Raw genomic sequence first — 13,624 nt, 5'->3', positions numbered from 1 at the left:
CTGAATGTATAAAGCAATGAGTGTCACATAATTTTTTTTTTATCACCTTTAAACTTTATATGATCATTTGCTTAATATTAAAGTGATCAAATAAATTTAAACTAACTTAGTAACAATTTTAGCACAATAATTAATATACATGTGACCCGAATAACTCTTATAAAATTTGAGTTTGGCAAAAGTATATAATTTACTTAACAAAGATTGAAAGGTAAAAAAAATTATAAGACCTTCCCAGACCCTCTACGTGTCAAAATTTGACTGCTGGCGTTTGTTTTATTGTATTTTTTTTTTTTTTTTTTTTTTTTTTTTTTTGCATTTGGTTCTCTTTCTCTTTCGAAAGAAACGAAAACTTGAAAGCAAGAATCGATTTTTCAAAATTTGATTCACAACCCATCAGTTTCCAGATAACAAATTGATCTCTCCTCACCGCCATCTTCTCCACGGATTCGTCCTATCGGGGTATGCTTTAGCAGTTTAGCTCAGTTTCGTGATTTTCTTAGCATTTTTTTTTTGTTGTTCTGGAATTTGATATTTGATTGCGGCTTTTGGATCATGGGTTTGGATTTAGCTTCCGTTTTAGTTTATCAATGAGTGTATAAAACTATCGAATCTGGATATTTATGATATCTGTTTAGTTGCTGCACAATTTTGGTCTGTTTTTGTTACTTTTGTGCGAATTGGGTTTTGATCTGTGTTGTTCATTATTCTAAAGCCATTGTTGTGTTATGAGAGAGGTGTTCGACTGTTTCATTTCCTTCTTGAAAACCATCAGTGATCAGTCAAGCATGAAAGTTTTTGTTGTGTTTATCGTCTAAGTTCATAGTTTAGGAGGAAAGAATGAAAGTTACTGTTGTGTTTTTTTTTTGTTGTTGATGATTTGGAGAGTAAGAACCTTTTCTGTCTCTTTTCTCTTAATTATGATATTTTGTTCATAGTCATGATATTTCTCTTATGAGTCTTCATGCCACCTTGATCTTGTTCTATTGGCTTAGTAGAGAGCTGTGAAGTCCCCCAAGGTTTATACAATTCTTTTGTCAGGGAAAAAAACTTAACTTTAGAGATTCTCTGCAACTCCAGAGGATATTTCACAAGAGATCGTTTCTTCTGAAGCATCTTACTATGTCTTCTTACTGAAACATCTTACTATGTCTTGAGTATTGGGTGAATAAGATGTATTGAATCTTCTTACTAAAACATCTTACTATGTCTTGAGTATTCCTATCTTTTACTGAAGCTTAGAGTAGTAGTTAATTATTTATGTGTGTTGGTTGATTTTGTTGTCAAGGTTGATGGAAGTGGGAAGAAGAAGGCATGTGGGTTTTCTGTTGGCAAGAAGAAATTGATAACGTAACTGACTCCAGCTGCTAAAGCTAAAGCTGCTCAAGCTATGGAGCTAGACAATTGACAAGGAACCTCAGTTTTCTTTTCACTTGTATGTAACCCTCTGTTCTACATTGTCATCTTTGTCTCTTTAGTTTCGTTTGAAAAAATCAAGTTGAAGCTAGCTTCTTCCTTTTAATAGGTTATATACTCTTATGTATCACTCTTCTTTTCGAGTTCAAGATTTTGCTATCAAACCTGCTCGGATCAATGTCGATTCTGCTATAAATGATCTGAAGGCACTAATGTTGTAACTTGTAACACAGTACAGACTCAACAAAACTCAACATAGAACAAGAAATCAATGTTCAGTTTTGTGTGCAGTTTTGTATCGAGTTTGGAATAAAGACACCCATATTTAGGGATGACTAATGGGAGGATAAAAACTAAAAACAATGGGATGAACATCTAAACTTATATTAATATTATTTTTAATATTTTTAAAGGTTAGAGACACTAATTTGAGGATATGCAATCGGTTTGCTCTAAGTGTCTTAAAAGGTCCAAACTAGTAATTTGTTTTCGTCCTTCACAAAACTCCAACCAATTCACATGTTCGAACACATGAACACAGCGACAACTTCTCTTCTGCCACTTTCTTTTTCTCCTTATTTTCCTTTGGCAGATAAAAACAAATAATAATAATCAAAAGAAAATTCATTCTTGATCGAAAAATTAACTTATTAACAACACGGCCATCGAAAATTTTCCTTGTACGCGTGTAGACTAAATTATAATTTCAAGTCAACATTTTTTTAAAAAAAATCACGATTTCTATGGATTTTATTTTATTACTTGGTCTGAAAATTTTCTATGGATTTATATTCTATTCTTATAAATGTTTTTATGGTTAAGACAAACCATATTAAATTACTCGCATTCCCATAGTTAATGCTAGTCCAAACGTAAGTGGTGGTACTTACCTTTTTTTACCATTAGACCTAGACGACTTGGTTCTTTTTTTTTTTTTGATCAAAGACGACTTGGTTCTTATTAAAGTTTTGTATCTAGGTGAAAAAAGAGATGATGTTGCATTGATAAAATTGCTGGAAATCGTGTACATGGGAGTCCATGTAAAATATATAGTTTGGAAGTATATATCTGTTCAATTAACAATAGTTGCATTGATCTTAGGTCAAAGTATTAAGTCACTCTTCTTCCATTATTGTGTTATGTATTATTTTGCTATCTTGATGTTGTTTAATGAATGAGTACGTAAAGCTTTTTTCCCAAAAAAAAAATAAAATAATAATAATAGAGAAAGAAGTTAAAATAAGAAAAAAGTTGAAAAAGAAACCACTTGTGGTCAAAATAAACACTGGTTAAACACGACAACCTTTGGTCCCCAAATCTTTCTAATCCTTTGACCATTTCACATGTCCCATCTCCTTTACCTTACTTTTCAACTCGACCGGCCCAAACTTTTCCTTTTTTTTCCTAATTGACACCAATTAACATAAAATTCAAACAATAAAACTCTTCAAATTGCTAGTAGCCTCTAGGAGGAAAGCAAATCAAGCTATGGAGAGTGGAGACCATTCAAGAAGTAACATGAAAATAAAAATATATAACAATTTATAATTCAAAAATCCAAAATAAAATAAAAACTAACAAATATTACAATTTTAACAAACTAAAATTTCATATCTTTCCGCAAAAAGCTTTTGATTACATTATTTCATGTAGTTCTCCATCGTTTGTTTTTTTTTTACTAATTAGAGATCTAAATTTATATTATAAAAGCCTTAATAACAAGTACGATTTGGTCTTTTAAGACGATTCCAAAATAAGATCAGCTACAGCCGCTCCGGCGAGATCAGCGGCGGATAGAGAATGATTATGATCACCTTCGTAAGTAACGATTAACATCGACGAGTCATCAGCTGCTCTCTCAACATGTTTACGTGCTGGACAACCTCTTACGCTACTGCACTTATAATATCCTCTGTTTTTTTTTTCAAAAATCAAGAAACAGAACACAATACAAAAACCAAAATCAAGAAACAGAACACAATACCAAAACTAAACTCAAGTTTTGATTGAAATCTTAGTTTTACCTTGGATGTGGAGATCCTTTAATTGGTTTTTGTCCGTATTTTCTCCATGAGTAATCATCTGGAGGAACGTCGGACATTTTAGCACTTATTGCCGGAACCCTAATCACTCTCCTCTGTTTAATCTTTCTGTAAAAACAGAGCAAACAACAAATAGAACACTATTAAGATCGAATCTAATACCAAATCTAGGAACTTTATCTGATGGGTCGAATCTAACAAACCAAATCTAATAATAAGATTTTACCTTTTCTTGGAGCAGTGACAACGACCGGAGGAAGAAGCGGAAGCGCATTTTCCGGCGAAAAGATTCTCGGAATTACATTTTCTCTTTGAGTTTGGTTTGGAGAAAGAAGAGACAGTCGTCGAGAGGCTTTGAGTTTGACTCCTAAATGGCGCCGTCTCGGAGGGACGATGATTGTGTTCTGATTCCGTTGTTACAGATGAAAGAGATGAGAAGTCAATCGTTTTGATCGATGACGTAATCGAACCTTTACGCATCATCATCTGCTGCGGCGGTGGAGGCGGAGGAGGAAGAGAAGGAGAATGAAACGTTGTTGTTTTAGGTTCTTCCTGATTCATAACCTGAACTGGAGCGCGTCTAAACCTGGCGTGACCGGTTCGAGTTCGATCTAAAAGAGATATGACTCTTTTAAACTTCAAAACCGCCGCGTCTGCCGTCGTGTTACGAGCTGATTCGAGATCGGCTGCGGCGGAAGAAGAAGATGGTTGGTCGGAGTTTAAGCTAGACTCACGAGACATTAAACCAATGAAATTTTCCATGCTTTTGAGTCCTGAAGCTGCTGCTTCTTGAACGGCGAAGCTATCAGCTCCGACGCCGGAGATGTAATTCCGAGTCATGAGCTCCACAGCCATAAAATCTCTTCTCTCTCTCTCTCTCTCTCAACAAGAAGCAGAAGAAGAAGAGAAGAGAGAGAGTTGTGTGGACTTTTTTGGGATTTGAGAGGACTAAGTAATATAATAAAAGTTCATAAGAGTATTTAAGTGTACAGAGGGGTGATGTATTTTTGTATGGTAGGTGACTGACTAAATGTGTCACGTTAGACTTTTCTTTTATGTTCATAAATAGAGTCTTTTCAACTGTTCAAAATTTCTTGTTGTCAAGAGTCAATTTTTCTATTTTTGTTAGATCCTAAAAGTCAAACCTTGAACAAAAAATTAAAGAGGGGGTTGAGTTCAACTATTGCATGTGTTTGTTACAAAACTTACAACAGTAAGGGATAATATATTAAATTTATACAATACATATTTTCATACGATTTTCATCTTTTTCTGTAGCAGTTAAACTTAATTATTTAGAAATAAAATTTTGATCATTTTTTAGTTATCATTCTATAATTAAATTTGTGTTTTATAGTAGTTGTTGTTTTATATTTTTTAATGTAAATTTTTGATAAATTTTCCAATTTTGTCATGATAAATTAAAAAAAATAGAAAATGTATAAATGAAAGGTAAGAAATTTTTTTTTACATTTTCTTAATTTGTGTGCAAAACCTTAAACGACAATTAAATTGAATTGGAAGAAATATTATTTTACGTGTTTATCATTTGCATATTGTTATTATAGTAACAAAATGTTAGATAAAAAACTTAACTTCACGAATTTAATCACAATTGGTGAAAAACGAAATTCAAATTGTTTTAGTTTTAAGTATAATTATAATGCTTTTTTTGTGCAAAGGATTTATAGTATTTATAAACTCAAGATATAAACAGAATATGTAATCTAGCAGTTTGATTGAGAGAGCATGAAGACACACTTCCGTCGTCAGCTGTATGATCCGGTTTAGAAATTTGGTTGAATCACCTGCTAAACTTGGTGGAGTTGACTTTTCGTCACCCTTTTTTGTTGTTTTATTCATTACCTCTTTTTGGGGTCTTATTCACGTCTATTTTTATTTGCTTCTTCTTCACTAATGGTGCTTTAGGTTGGTTGTTGTACAAAACACTTTAATAAACCATAAACACTACGCTACTTATCAAATTCTATGATGATGATGATATCATCTTAATTAGCGCAGTTTCTGATTAGTTTTTGTTTTTCATTCTTCTACACAATAGGAGCTTTTAAACATATGTTTTTGTTGTGATATATTAAACTCAACCCAATTTAATTGTTTGATTTAGACCTTAAATTAGTTTATTACATCTCTGACGTCTGAATACAATGCCTTATAAATATGCAGCTCGATCGTTCTACTTCGTTTTGAATAAAAACTCAAGTGAGAAAATGGCCTTTTCCATTCAATTATGTTTAAACATTGTAGAACTGAGACCAGATTAAGTTAAGCTAGATAGCATTTACAATATTCACTTAAACTAACTACATAGAGCACTAACTTAATCATTCTTCTCAGTTAAGAGATGAATTTTTAACCCCAACATACACACAAACACAGAGACAGAGAGATATATACAACTAAAGGACCATAATACATTCACATGAACAAGTTATTTGTACATGAACACATAATGAACAGTTCTACAAATAACTCTACAACAACCAAAATTCCTATACAATCTACGATAGGTTATATTTTGATGAATAGTGTTACTTACTCGTATAATTATGATAAACGGTTTTGGTACGGTAAATAGGTTTAGTATATTTGTAAAAAAAAAAAAAAAAAAAAGGTTTAGTATATTTGTCTTTATTAAATCTACAATAATTTCTTAGTTTATAGACGCTTGTTAGGTTATATATATCGTCAAAAGAAAACAAAAGAAGAACCCCTTGTTAGGTGTAGAATATTTCAACCTTTAGTTAACCAGATCACGACGACCAAGACATTCATACGATAAGATTGATTCAATAGATGTGACCAAGTTATATATACATCTCAATATAAAACTTAAAATAGTCGAAGTGGCCGCTAAAGAAAAGAGAGAAAAACAAAGTACACACAAAACTTGACTGAAGAGACACTCAAAGTCAAAGACGGAAAGCTGACGAAACCCCTTCGAACCCTTTTATTCCTCCCAGAAACGTGTTCCTAAAGTTCCTTTATTAGTTTTTGGTCCTTCATAGATTATTCTTCTTAAACATAAATACATAATTTTAGGTACGTTGATCATATCTATAATGAAAACATTACTTCATAACAATACAGTTGCGTCCCGTCAAAATCGTGTTTTAAAGGAATTTAGATTCATATCAGATTGAAAACTAATGAGGATATATATAGTTTTCAGGCTTTGAATGAGATAAACCTAAACCGGGGCACATGACATAAATGTGCGTATTGTTTATGAACGCACCCATTTCATAATCCTTGTCTGAAGAGCCGTGTGGAATAAAAACAGTTTTTTTTTTCTATATATAAAAATGAAGTCTATCGACCAAAAGATGGAGAAACATTTAGGTCCATATGCGTGTTTATTTTCTTTTATATATACTATCTAATTGCGTTTAGATAGTGAGTGGCATTTAAGTTTCCTAAATGATTGGACTTGATCTCTTAGTTGTTTATTTCTAGTTGAGTTTGTGTTTCCAATTAAGCTTTGTAAGAACTGAATAGCTCCAAACTTCTTTCTATATAAACCCGAAACCATTCATAACCCATTCAAAATTACAACCAGAACGAGACAAACATACAAAAATCAAAAGTGATTTCTCACTTCAAACAATTATACAGATGCTCTTTCCTCCAATTTGCTTCATTAGTCAAGCTTTGGGTCCACGGCTCCAGTCCTTAGGCGTTATGTCCTTTATTAGAGCGATCTGGCCCATTATATGATTTTCCGCCTCACTAAAAGATAGATCCGCTCTACATCAAATCATGGCTGCGATTTCCCGTTTTGCGGGTTGATGATTTCGTAACTTTGTCTAGAGGTAGCTAATGAACTTGTAAAAGATCGAATGTATGATCTTAGCTAGTGGTGCTAATGCTAACTGGTCATAATTGATACTTACCACCATTTGAAGGAAGCTGTCAAGATCTCAACTCTCAAACATCTACTGTGAATGACACATATGTACTAGGCTAACTATTTGATTATGTTAGTGAGATTCTGAGTTATGTAGTAGCATTCATATTCATTAAACATCGTATTTAATCCTCAACCCGGAAATAAGAACTCAGTGACTGTTTTGTCCCAAATAGTCTAAGCATATCTAAATTTCTCTTCTTTCAAAACCAGGACGCACTGCATAAGTATCGATAGAACTGCACAGAGATTTATCTAAGTCTCAACCATGATGATTACAAAAGGATAAAGTACAAAACATTTATTATTCTCCTTGAAAGAGACGTAACAAATAAGATACATTGTTGTTCATCAGGTGAAACCAGTAAAAATAGTCAGGATGATAAAAAGAGCAAAATCTGCCTAGAGACAGGCTACGAGAGTCTATCTCTCTACTTTCATCCCTAACAAAGATTTGTAGGCGATCAAAAGAAAACAAAAGACCGACCTTTTAAACTGCTACCTTCTCTCAAAAGACTTGAAATTGCTGACCTGAACAGTTTCATTGATCATTCACTGCTCTCTGTTGGAGCTGGTTTCTTTCCATACTGCTGCAAGAAAAAAACACAAACCGAGAACGAAGTTAGAAAACTATAACTACTCTCAACTTGTTCTGGTGAAGGATAAACAGAAAACACATTTACCTTTTTCCCAAAAGAGAAAGGGACGTATCTGTATTTGATCATGTGTTGTATCTGTTTCCTCATCGTGAGAAAAAACAACATCACCCAGTAGAAAAGAAGTATTGGCCAGAACACAGGTACATCAAACACCTCGAAGAACGTCATCATAAACCCGATTGTGAAAGCCCTTATGATCGATAACCTTCAATGAAACAAAAAAAACACAACAACAACATTACACATCAAACAACAACGTCTACAAATGAATCAACAACAATCCAAGTGACATCTTTATGCAACCTTCAACAAAACAACAATGTCTACATATGAATCAAATCGATACTTCATCATCCTTCAACAATGTCCACAATGAATCAAATCGATAATTGCATCAAATTTGGTTCCAAATTTTACTGCAAACATAGTTTCTCTGCAGAATTGTAACTATCTAACTATATTTAAGTTGATCTCCTCAACTAAGCAAGTCATCACATACTTCAAGATTCAAGTCAAAAGTAATATGCAATCAAACCAATAAGACTAAGCCCAACTTCTCTACTAAAACCCTAGATCAGATCTAACAATCAAAGGAACGAACCAGAATTTGAACTCAGGGAGACGGCGAACGAAAGGTCGATACTCATCGGATCTACGAGTAGGAAGAGTACCACCGGTGGTGAGAGAAGCCTCAGGATCTTCTTGAGGAGATAAGAAAGCGATGATGAGGTTCAAAAGGTAGATTCCGATGGCGTAAGTGATGATGTAGAAGCCTTCCACGAAGTAAACGCGAATGAAGTAGATCAACACGACGCAGAGACATGCGATCCATCGATACAGAACGTGAGGCACAGTTTTGTCGAGAAGATGTTGTTGCCGCTGCGTTACGGCGTGGATCAATCGGTTCACTGCGTCGGCGGGTGATGATGACTCGCTCGATTGGAGATTATCATCGGTGGTGGTTGTTGCTGGAGGTATACCACTAGCCGTGGTTGCGGATTCCATCGGTGGATCCTCTCTCTCTCTCTCTCTAACTGTGTCTGCGCCTCGGAAACTGCGACGGAGGAGACGGAGAGTCGCAGATTCGGATTTGGGGATTTTTGTTTTTGTTTTGGGGGTTCACATCAGATCCGGTTTACGAAAGAGTAACGGTTTTTGATTGGTTTAATTGGCTGAAATCACCGCCAACCTATTTTAATATAACCAATAAACCAATCAAACATAATATTATCAAAATTATACTTGTTTCGATTGGACTGTTTAATCTGGTATTAGTTTAGAATTCGGTTCAATTTTTTTCGGTTTTAAGATTATTGATTTACGAAAAAAATAAAATTTTTATCCATACTAAAAGATAATATTTTATGGTTTTGGATTTTTTAAAGACATATATATATATATATATATATATATATATATTAAACCACATTTACATGCTTCCATCACTATTCAAGATCTTTGTACAATCAAATGTTAAATAAAACTAATTTTAAGCCAACTAAGTCTAATAGTGGAAATGTAAACCTAATTAAACTAAACTGAACCATCAACAAACCTAAACCAAACTATAATCTATGCAAAACATGCTTGGTTAAAGTGAAGTTTTGGTTCAGTTTTGGATAACTTGGTCTAATTATTTAATTAAAGAAACAACATTTAAATATAGTTATTCAATTAAATAAATAAGATAATCAATATTGTTAATTTGATTATTGTTTTATCTCAATATTATTCACCAAAATATCAAATTCACTAACCAAAACAACAACGGATTATTGTCAACTAATTTTATTTGTTTACCATATCTATCAAATCCTACAAAATTTATTTGATAAAAGATCATTTTATACAAATAGTTTGAGTAGAACACAAAACTTTAAAGATTCAAGTATTGGGAGAACCAATTTCAACACAAACCAAACCAAAATCCAAACTGAATACAAACCAAATCAAATACAAAACCAAACTAGACTAACTTGATTATAATTCAACTAGAGTTTTACCAACACCAACCGAATCAACGAACCGAACCTACAAGAGTAAACGAAATGGCCACCCTTACTGCCAGCGACCGCAAATCCCATCATCAACCAATATTCTAAGTTCTAAAAACCACACTTGGTAGTATCCTAAAAAGTATATATAAAAATAACCAAGAGGACAATCACAACAAAGAAGAACGACTTACATCATGTGTATATACTTCAGCCTCAGAGAGAGAGGCTTACAAAGTTAGTATAAGATTTATTCAATAGTGTCCGTAATGGTATGATGGAGACTTGGCCGACGAGCTAATAGGGAATCTTTCAAACACTAATAAAGCCTCTTTCATGGTCGGTCTCTTTTGTGGAACTTGAGATGCACAACTATAACCCAACTTGAAAAGGCCAAGTAAAAAGTCCTCTTTGCCTTCCAATTCGGAACGGATCGCCACGTCAGTCATTATCAATGCCCGATTCCCATCTTCTACTGTCAATCCATTTCCAAGCCCAACCTCGTCAATAGACACGATTTTTCCCGTCAACAACTCAAGAAGGATCACTCCAAACCCAAACACATCCCATTTCGGGTTCGGTTTGAGATTGCGGAGCGACTCGGGCGCGCAATATGGCGATATAGGCCCAACGGAACTAGGACTTGGGCTCGGTGTTGGCCCCATGGATCCAAATTCACGCGAGGATGCTGTCAATCGCTTGCTGCTGAAAATCCGAGATGACCCACTAGCTCGGTTATAACTAGTATCTCCCGCGAGAAGCCTTTCGAGTCCAAAATCGCCAATCTTAGGTTCCAAATCATGCCCCAAAAGTATATTACTAGGTTTCAAGTTACCGTGCACATGTTTCTTCTCGTGGAGGTAAGCAAGCCCACGAGCCAAACCTTTTGCAATCTTGAGCCGAGTCTCCCACGGTAAATGACACGGCGACGATCCTCCTTTCCCTGTCCAATCACAAAACACATTAAGCAAATATGCATAAGATGTTACAGGTGACAAAAGGTTTGACCAAGCGTTTACTTTATCAAATGTAGGTCTAACTACCACCAACTAATACGCATGGAATATAATGCTACCATGTGCCTTTATCATAAATGAGAGAGAAAGAGATGAATGTTTGACTCACTGTAACGGGCGTTGACGAGGCTGCCGTTAGGAACAAAATCGTAAATGACTAATTTCTCGTCGGTGCCCCAATAGAACCCACGGAGACGCACCAGATTCGGGTGAACCAGTTTACCAATAGCTCGAATATGCGCCTCAAAGTCTTTAAACCGGCGTTGTTGACTCAAACCGTTCTCACCTAACCGACGAACCGCGAGAACCGTACCGTCTTCAAGAACCGTCTTGTACATTATACTCGAACCGATCGCTCCTAAAATGTAAGCAGAAGCTTTAAGCAAAGTTTCAACTTCAAGCTCTTTCTCTCCTCCATCGATGGTTACTAAAGTCCCTTTCTTGTTCTCTCCAACCTCTCCTGACCGTTGATTCTCTTCGTCTTCTTCTTCGGTTTCATCGGTTTCTTGATTCTTACGGAGACATGACCATTTCCCGAATCTACTTGATTGTTCCGGTGATGAAGAAGATGTGGTTGTTGATGATGATGGTGATAACGAAGTTGTGTCTTTAGCTTCATGAGCTTCAAGACTTTGGTTATTGTTGTTCTTCTCCACGGTTTTGTTCTTCTTGTATTTGTAAACGTAGAAGAAGATCAGAGCTAGGATTCCGATACCGGCGATATCTCCGACTATGATTCCGATTATAACTCCTGGTCTTAAACCGGTTCGAGGATTTGAGTTTTTGTCCGGTTTGGTTTCTGAATTTGAACCGAATGATTTCGGTATAGCTGCGAGTGCAGGCGTAGACGTCGGCGGAGAGACGGAGCCGGAGACGGTGGCTGGAGAGGAAGGAATGGGACACGGGTTTCGGGTCGGAGCTCCGCATAAACCCGGGTTTCCGGAAAATGAATTTGATTTCTGGTTAAGGTAAACCGGAGAATCTGGGATTGAACCGGTTAAATTGTTGAAAGAGAAATCAACGGTAGCGTTTCGGGGAAAACCGTCGCCGACGTTGGGAGGAATCTCGCCGGAGATTTGGTTATACGAGACATTCAGGTACCGGAGATTGTCGCCGGAAAAATCAGGTGGAAGTGAACCGTTGATTAGATTCGAGGAAATGTCAAGAAACTGAACCGATCGCCATCCGCCGCCGGGAAACTCGCCGGAGAAGTAGTTGTTCTTGAGAGAAACCTCCGTTAAGCTTCCGAGAGACGGTAAATTAGCCGGTAGTTTTCCGGTGAAGGTGTTATCGGAGAGATTTAACGTCTGGAGGTTGTGTAAATCTCCGATCGAAACAGGGATCTCGCCGGAGATCAAGTTGTTTGATAAATCAAGAAACCGGAGCTTACCGGCGGCGAAAAACTCAACCGGTAATGACCCATTGAGCGAATTGTTGGAAAGGTCGAGACTTTGAAGGTTTTGGAGGAAACCCAGATCGGAAGGAATCGTGCCGACGAGGTTAGAGTTCGGGAGTGATATAGTCACGACTCTTGAATCGTTATTACACAACACACCTCGCCATGAACAAGGATTGTCGTGGTCGTAGTTCCATGACTGTAGTAAAGAGAGAGGATCAAGAAGAACAGAGTATTTGAAACTCATTAAGAGAACTCCATCAGAGTTTAAACCAGAGGAGACAAGAAACAGAGAAGAGAAGAAGAAGGAGAAGAGGAAGAAGAAGATCGGTGTTTTCATGGCTTCCGATGACGACACGGCATCGCTAGAGAGAGAGAGTCAAGAGGTAGAAGAAGAGAGATCAACTTAGAGAGAGTGTGAAGGGGGAAACAGCTCACGCGAGTCAAGACCAAACCTCTCTGTTCCTCCTGCTCTCTGCGACATATGCACCAGTTGTTATAAATACTATAATCAATTTTTTTTGTGTTTTCTTTCTTTCTGTTGAAGTAATCAATGCACTTTTGCACTTCCAGTTTCCAGGGTTCATTAATCATTGAATATCACAAATTTATTTCTTTAAAATCAGGGTTTTTTTTTGGAGTCTTATTTTTATTTTAAAAAATCCAAAAAAGAAGAAAATATTGGTTCTATAATCGTATGTCAGGATATACCGTGATAGTTTGGTTATACGTTACACTATATTGTCAACGACGTCGATCACTCGAGTTCAAACCCAAATTTTCAATAAATAAAATATATAACAAAATAGTTAGTTGCATGTTGGGACCAATCTAGTGAAAATGGTCACCCAAATCAACTTAATATATTTTTTTTTGAAAAAGAAAATCAACTTAATATATTTGTGGTCTTTATTTTCGAAATCTTTTAATATATTAGCTTTTTATTTTTGGTAGGATTAAAAATATTAGCTTTTAAAAAATGTGTTTAATTCTAGAAATATTTGCTAAATACTTAGCAAATTCCTCGGTAAAAAAAACAAATTCTATGGCCCTACAAATATAACAATTCTTATTTTATATTTTTAAAAGAAAGAAAAAACGACTCCCAAAAACATTAAAATAAAAGTTGATGGTTTTAATTTTTCACCTAATCTGATATTCTGATTGTCCGGG

At 35.4% G+C, this 13,624-nt stretch overlaps 3 protein-coding genes and 1 long non-coding RNA gene across 5 annotated transcripts; 1 reads left to right on the top strand and 3 right to left on the bottom strand.

Annotated features, from left to right (window-relative positions):
• The first annotated feature begins 259 nt into the window (after window positions 1-259).
• Window positions 260-1,580, top strand: LOC104751973 (uncharacterized). The gene is made up of 2 exons (XR_761879.3): window positions 260-462; window positions 1,289-1,580. It is a non-coding gene; the product is annotated as an uncharacterized LOC104751973 (long non-coding RNA).
• A 1,426-nt stretch (window positions 1,581-3,006) lies between these two features.
• Window positions 3,007-4,521, bottom strand: LOC104751972 (putative WRKY transcription factor 15). The gene is made up of 3 exons (XM_010474031.3): window positions 3,685-4,521; window positions 3,441-3,566; window positions 3,007-3,328 (listed from the first exon to the last, which is right to left on the bottom strand). The coding sequence occupies exons 1-3, from the start codon at window positions 4,311-4,313 to the stop codon at window positions 3,154-3,156; spliced, it is 930 nt and encodes a 309-aa protein (XP_010472333.1). The 5' UTR covers window positions 4,314-4,521; the 3' UTR covers window positions 3,007-3,153.
• Window positions 4,522-7,672: 3,151 nt separating this feature from the next.
• On the bottom strand, window positions 7,673-9,289 carry LOC104751971 (protein RER1C). 2 transcript variants are annotated; one of them, XM_010474029.3, is made up of 3 exons: window positions 8,647-9,289; window positions 8,070-8,250; window positions 7,673-7,976 (listed from the first exon to the last, which is right to left on the bottom strand). In XM_010474029.3, exons 1-3 carry the CDS (start codon window positions 9,048-9,050, stop codon window positions 7,935-7,937), a joined length of 627 nt encoding a protein of 208 aa, XP_010472331.2. In that variant the 5' UTR covers window positions 9,051-9,289; the 3' UTR covers window positions 7,673-7,934. The 2 variants fall into 2 exon arrangements, with proteins under 2 accessions (XP_010472331.2, XP_010472332.2); XM_010474030.3 differs by having other exon boundaries at window positions 7,673-7,973; window positions 8,647-9,215.
• Window positions 9,290-9,851: 562 nt separating this feature from the next.
• On the bottom strand, window positions 9,852-13,160 carry LOC104751970 (putative LRR receptor-like serine/threonine-protein kinase At4g37250). The gene is made up of 2 exons (XM_010474028.3): window positions 11,165-13,160; window positions 9,852-10,982 (listed from the first exon to the last, which is right to left on the bottom strand). The coding sequence occupies exons 1-2, from the start codon at window positions 12,789-12,791 to the stop codon at window positions 10,294-10,296; spliced, it is 2,316 nt and encodes a 771-aa protein (XP_010472330.2). The 5' UTR covers window positions 12,792-13,160; the 3' UTR covers window positions 9,852-10,293.
• Between the last annotated feature and the right edge of the window lie 464 nt (window positions 13,161-13,624).

This window comes from Camelina sativa, chromosome 16 (assembly GCF_030686135.1).
Source record: "Camelina sativa cultivar CO46 ecotype springtype chromosome 16, ASM3068613v1".
Taxonomy (NCBI): domain Eukaryota; kingdom Viridiplantae; phylum Streptophyta; class Magnoliopsida; order Brassicales; family Brassicaceae; genus Camelina; species Camelina sativa.
This window is presented reverse-complemented; position numbering and strand designations above follow the sequence as displayed.

What these genes read in the sequence shown, in the direction of transcription:
- LOC104751970 (XM_010474028.3), bottom strand. Translation starts at nt 12,791, where the DNA reads ATGAAAACACCGATCTTCTTCTTCCTCTTCTCCTTCTTCTTCTCTTCT. An exon ending in CCTCGTCAACGCCCGTTACA is followed by an intron (nt 10,983 to 11,164) that starts GTGAGTCAAACA and finishes GTGATTGGACAG; the next exon opens with GGAAAGGAGGATCGTCGCCG.
- LOC104751972 (XM_010474031.3), bottom strand. Translation starts at nt 4,313, where the DNA reads ATGGCTGTGGAGCTCATGACTCGGAATTACATCTCCGGCGTCGGAGCT. An exon ending in TGTCACTGCTCCAAGAAAAG is followed by an intron (nt 3,567 to 3,684) that starts GTAAAATCTTAT and finishes CTGTTTTTACAG; the next exon opens with AAAGATTAAACAGAGGAGAG. An exon ending in AAAGGATCTCCACATCCAAG is followed by an intron (nt 3,329 to 3,440) that starts GTAAAACTAAGA and finishes AAAAAAAAACAG; the next exon opens with AGGATATTATAAGTGCAGTA.
- LOC104751971 (XM_010474029.3), bottom strand. Translation starts at nt 9,050, where the DNA reads ATGGAATCCGCAACCACGGCTAGTGGTATACCTCCAGCAACAACCACC. An exon ending in CTCCCTGAGTTCAAATTCTG is followed by an intron (nt 8,251 to 8,646) that starts GTTCGTTCCTTT and finishes GTTTCATTGAAG; the next exon opens with GTTATCGATCATAAGGGCTT. An exon ending in CTTTCTCTTTTGGGAAAAAG is followed by an intron (nt 7,977 to 8,069) that starts GTAAATGTGTTT and finishes TTTTTCTTGCAG; the next exon opens with CAGTATGGAAAGAAACCAGC.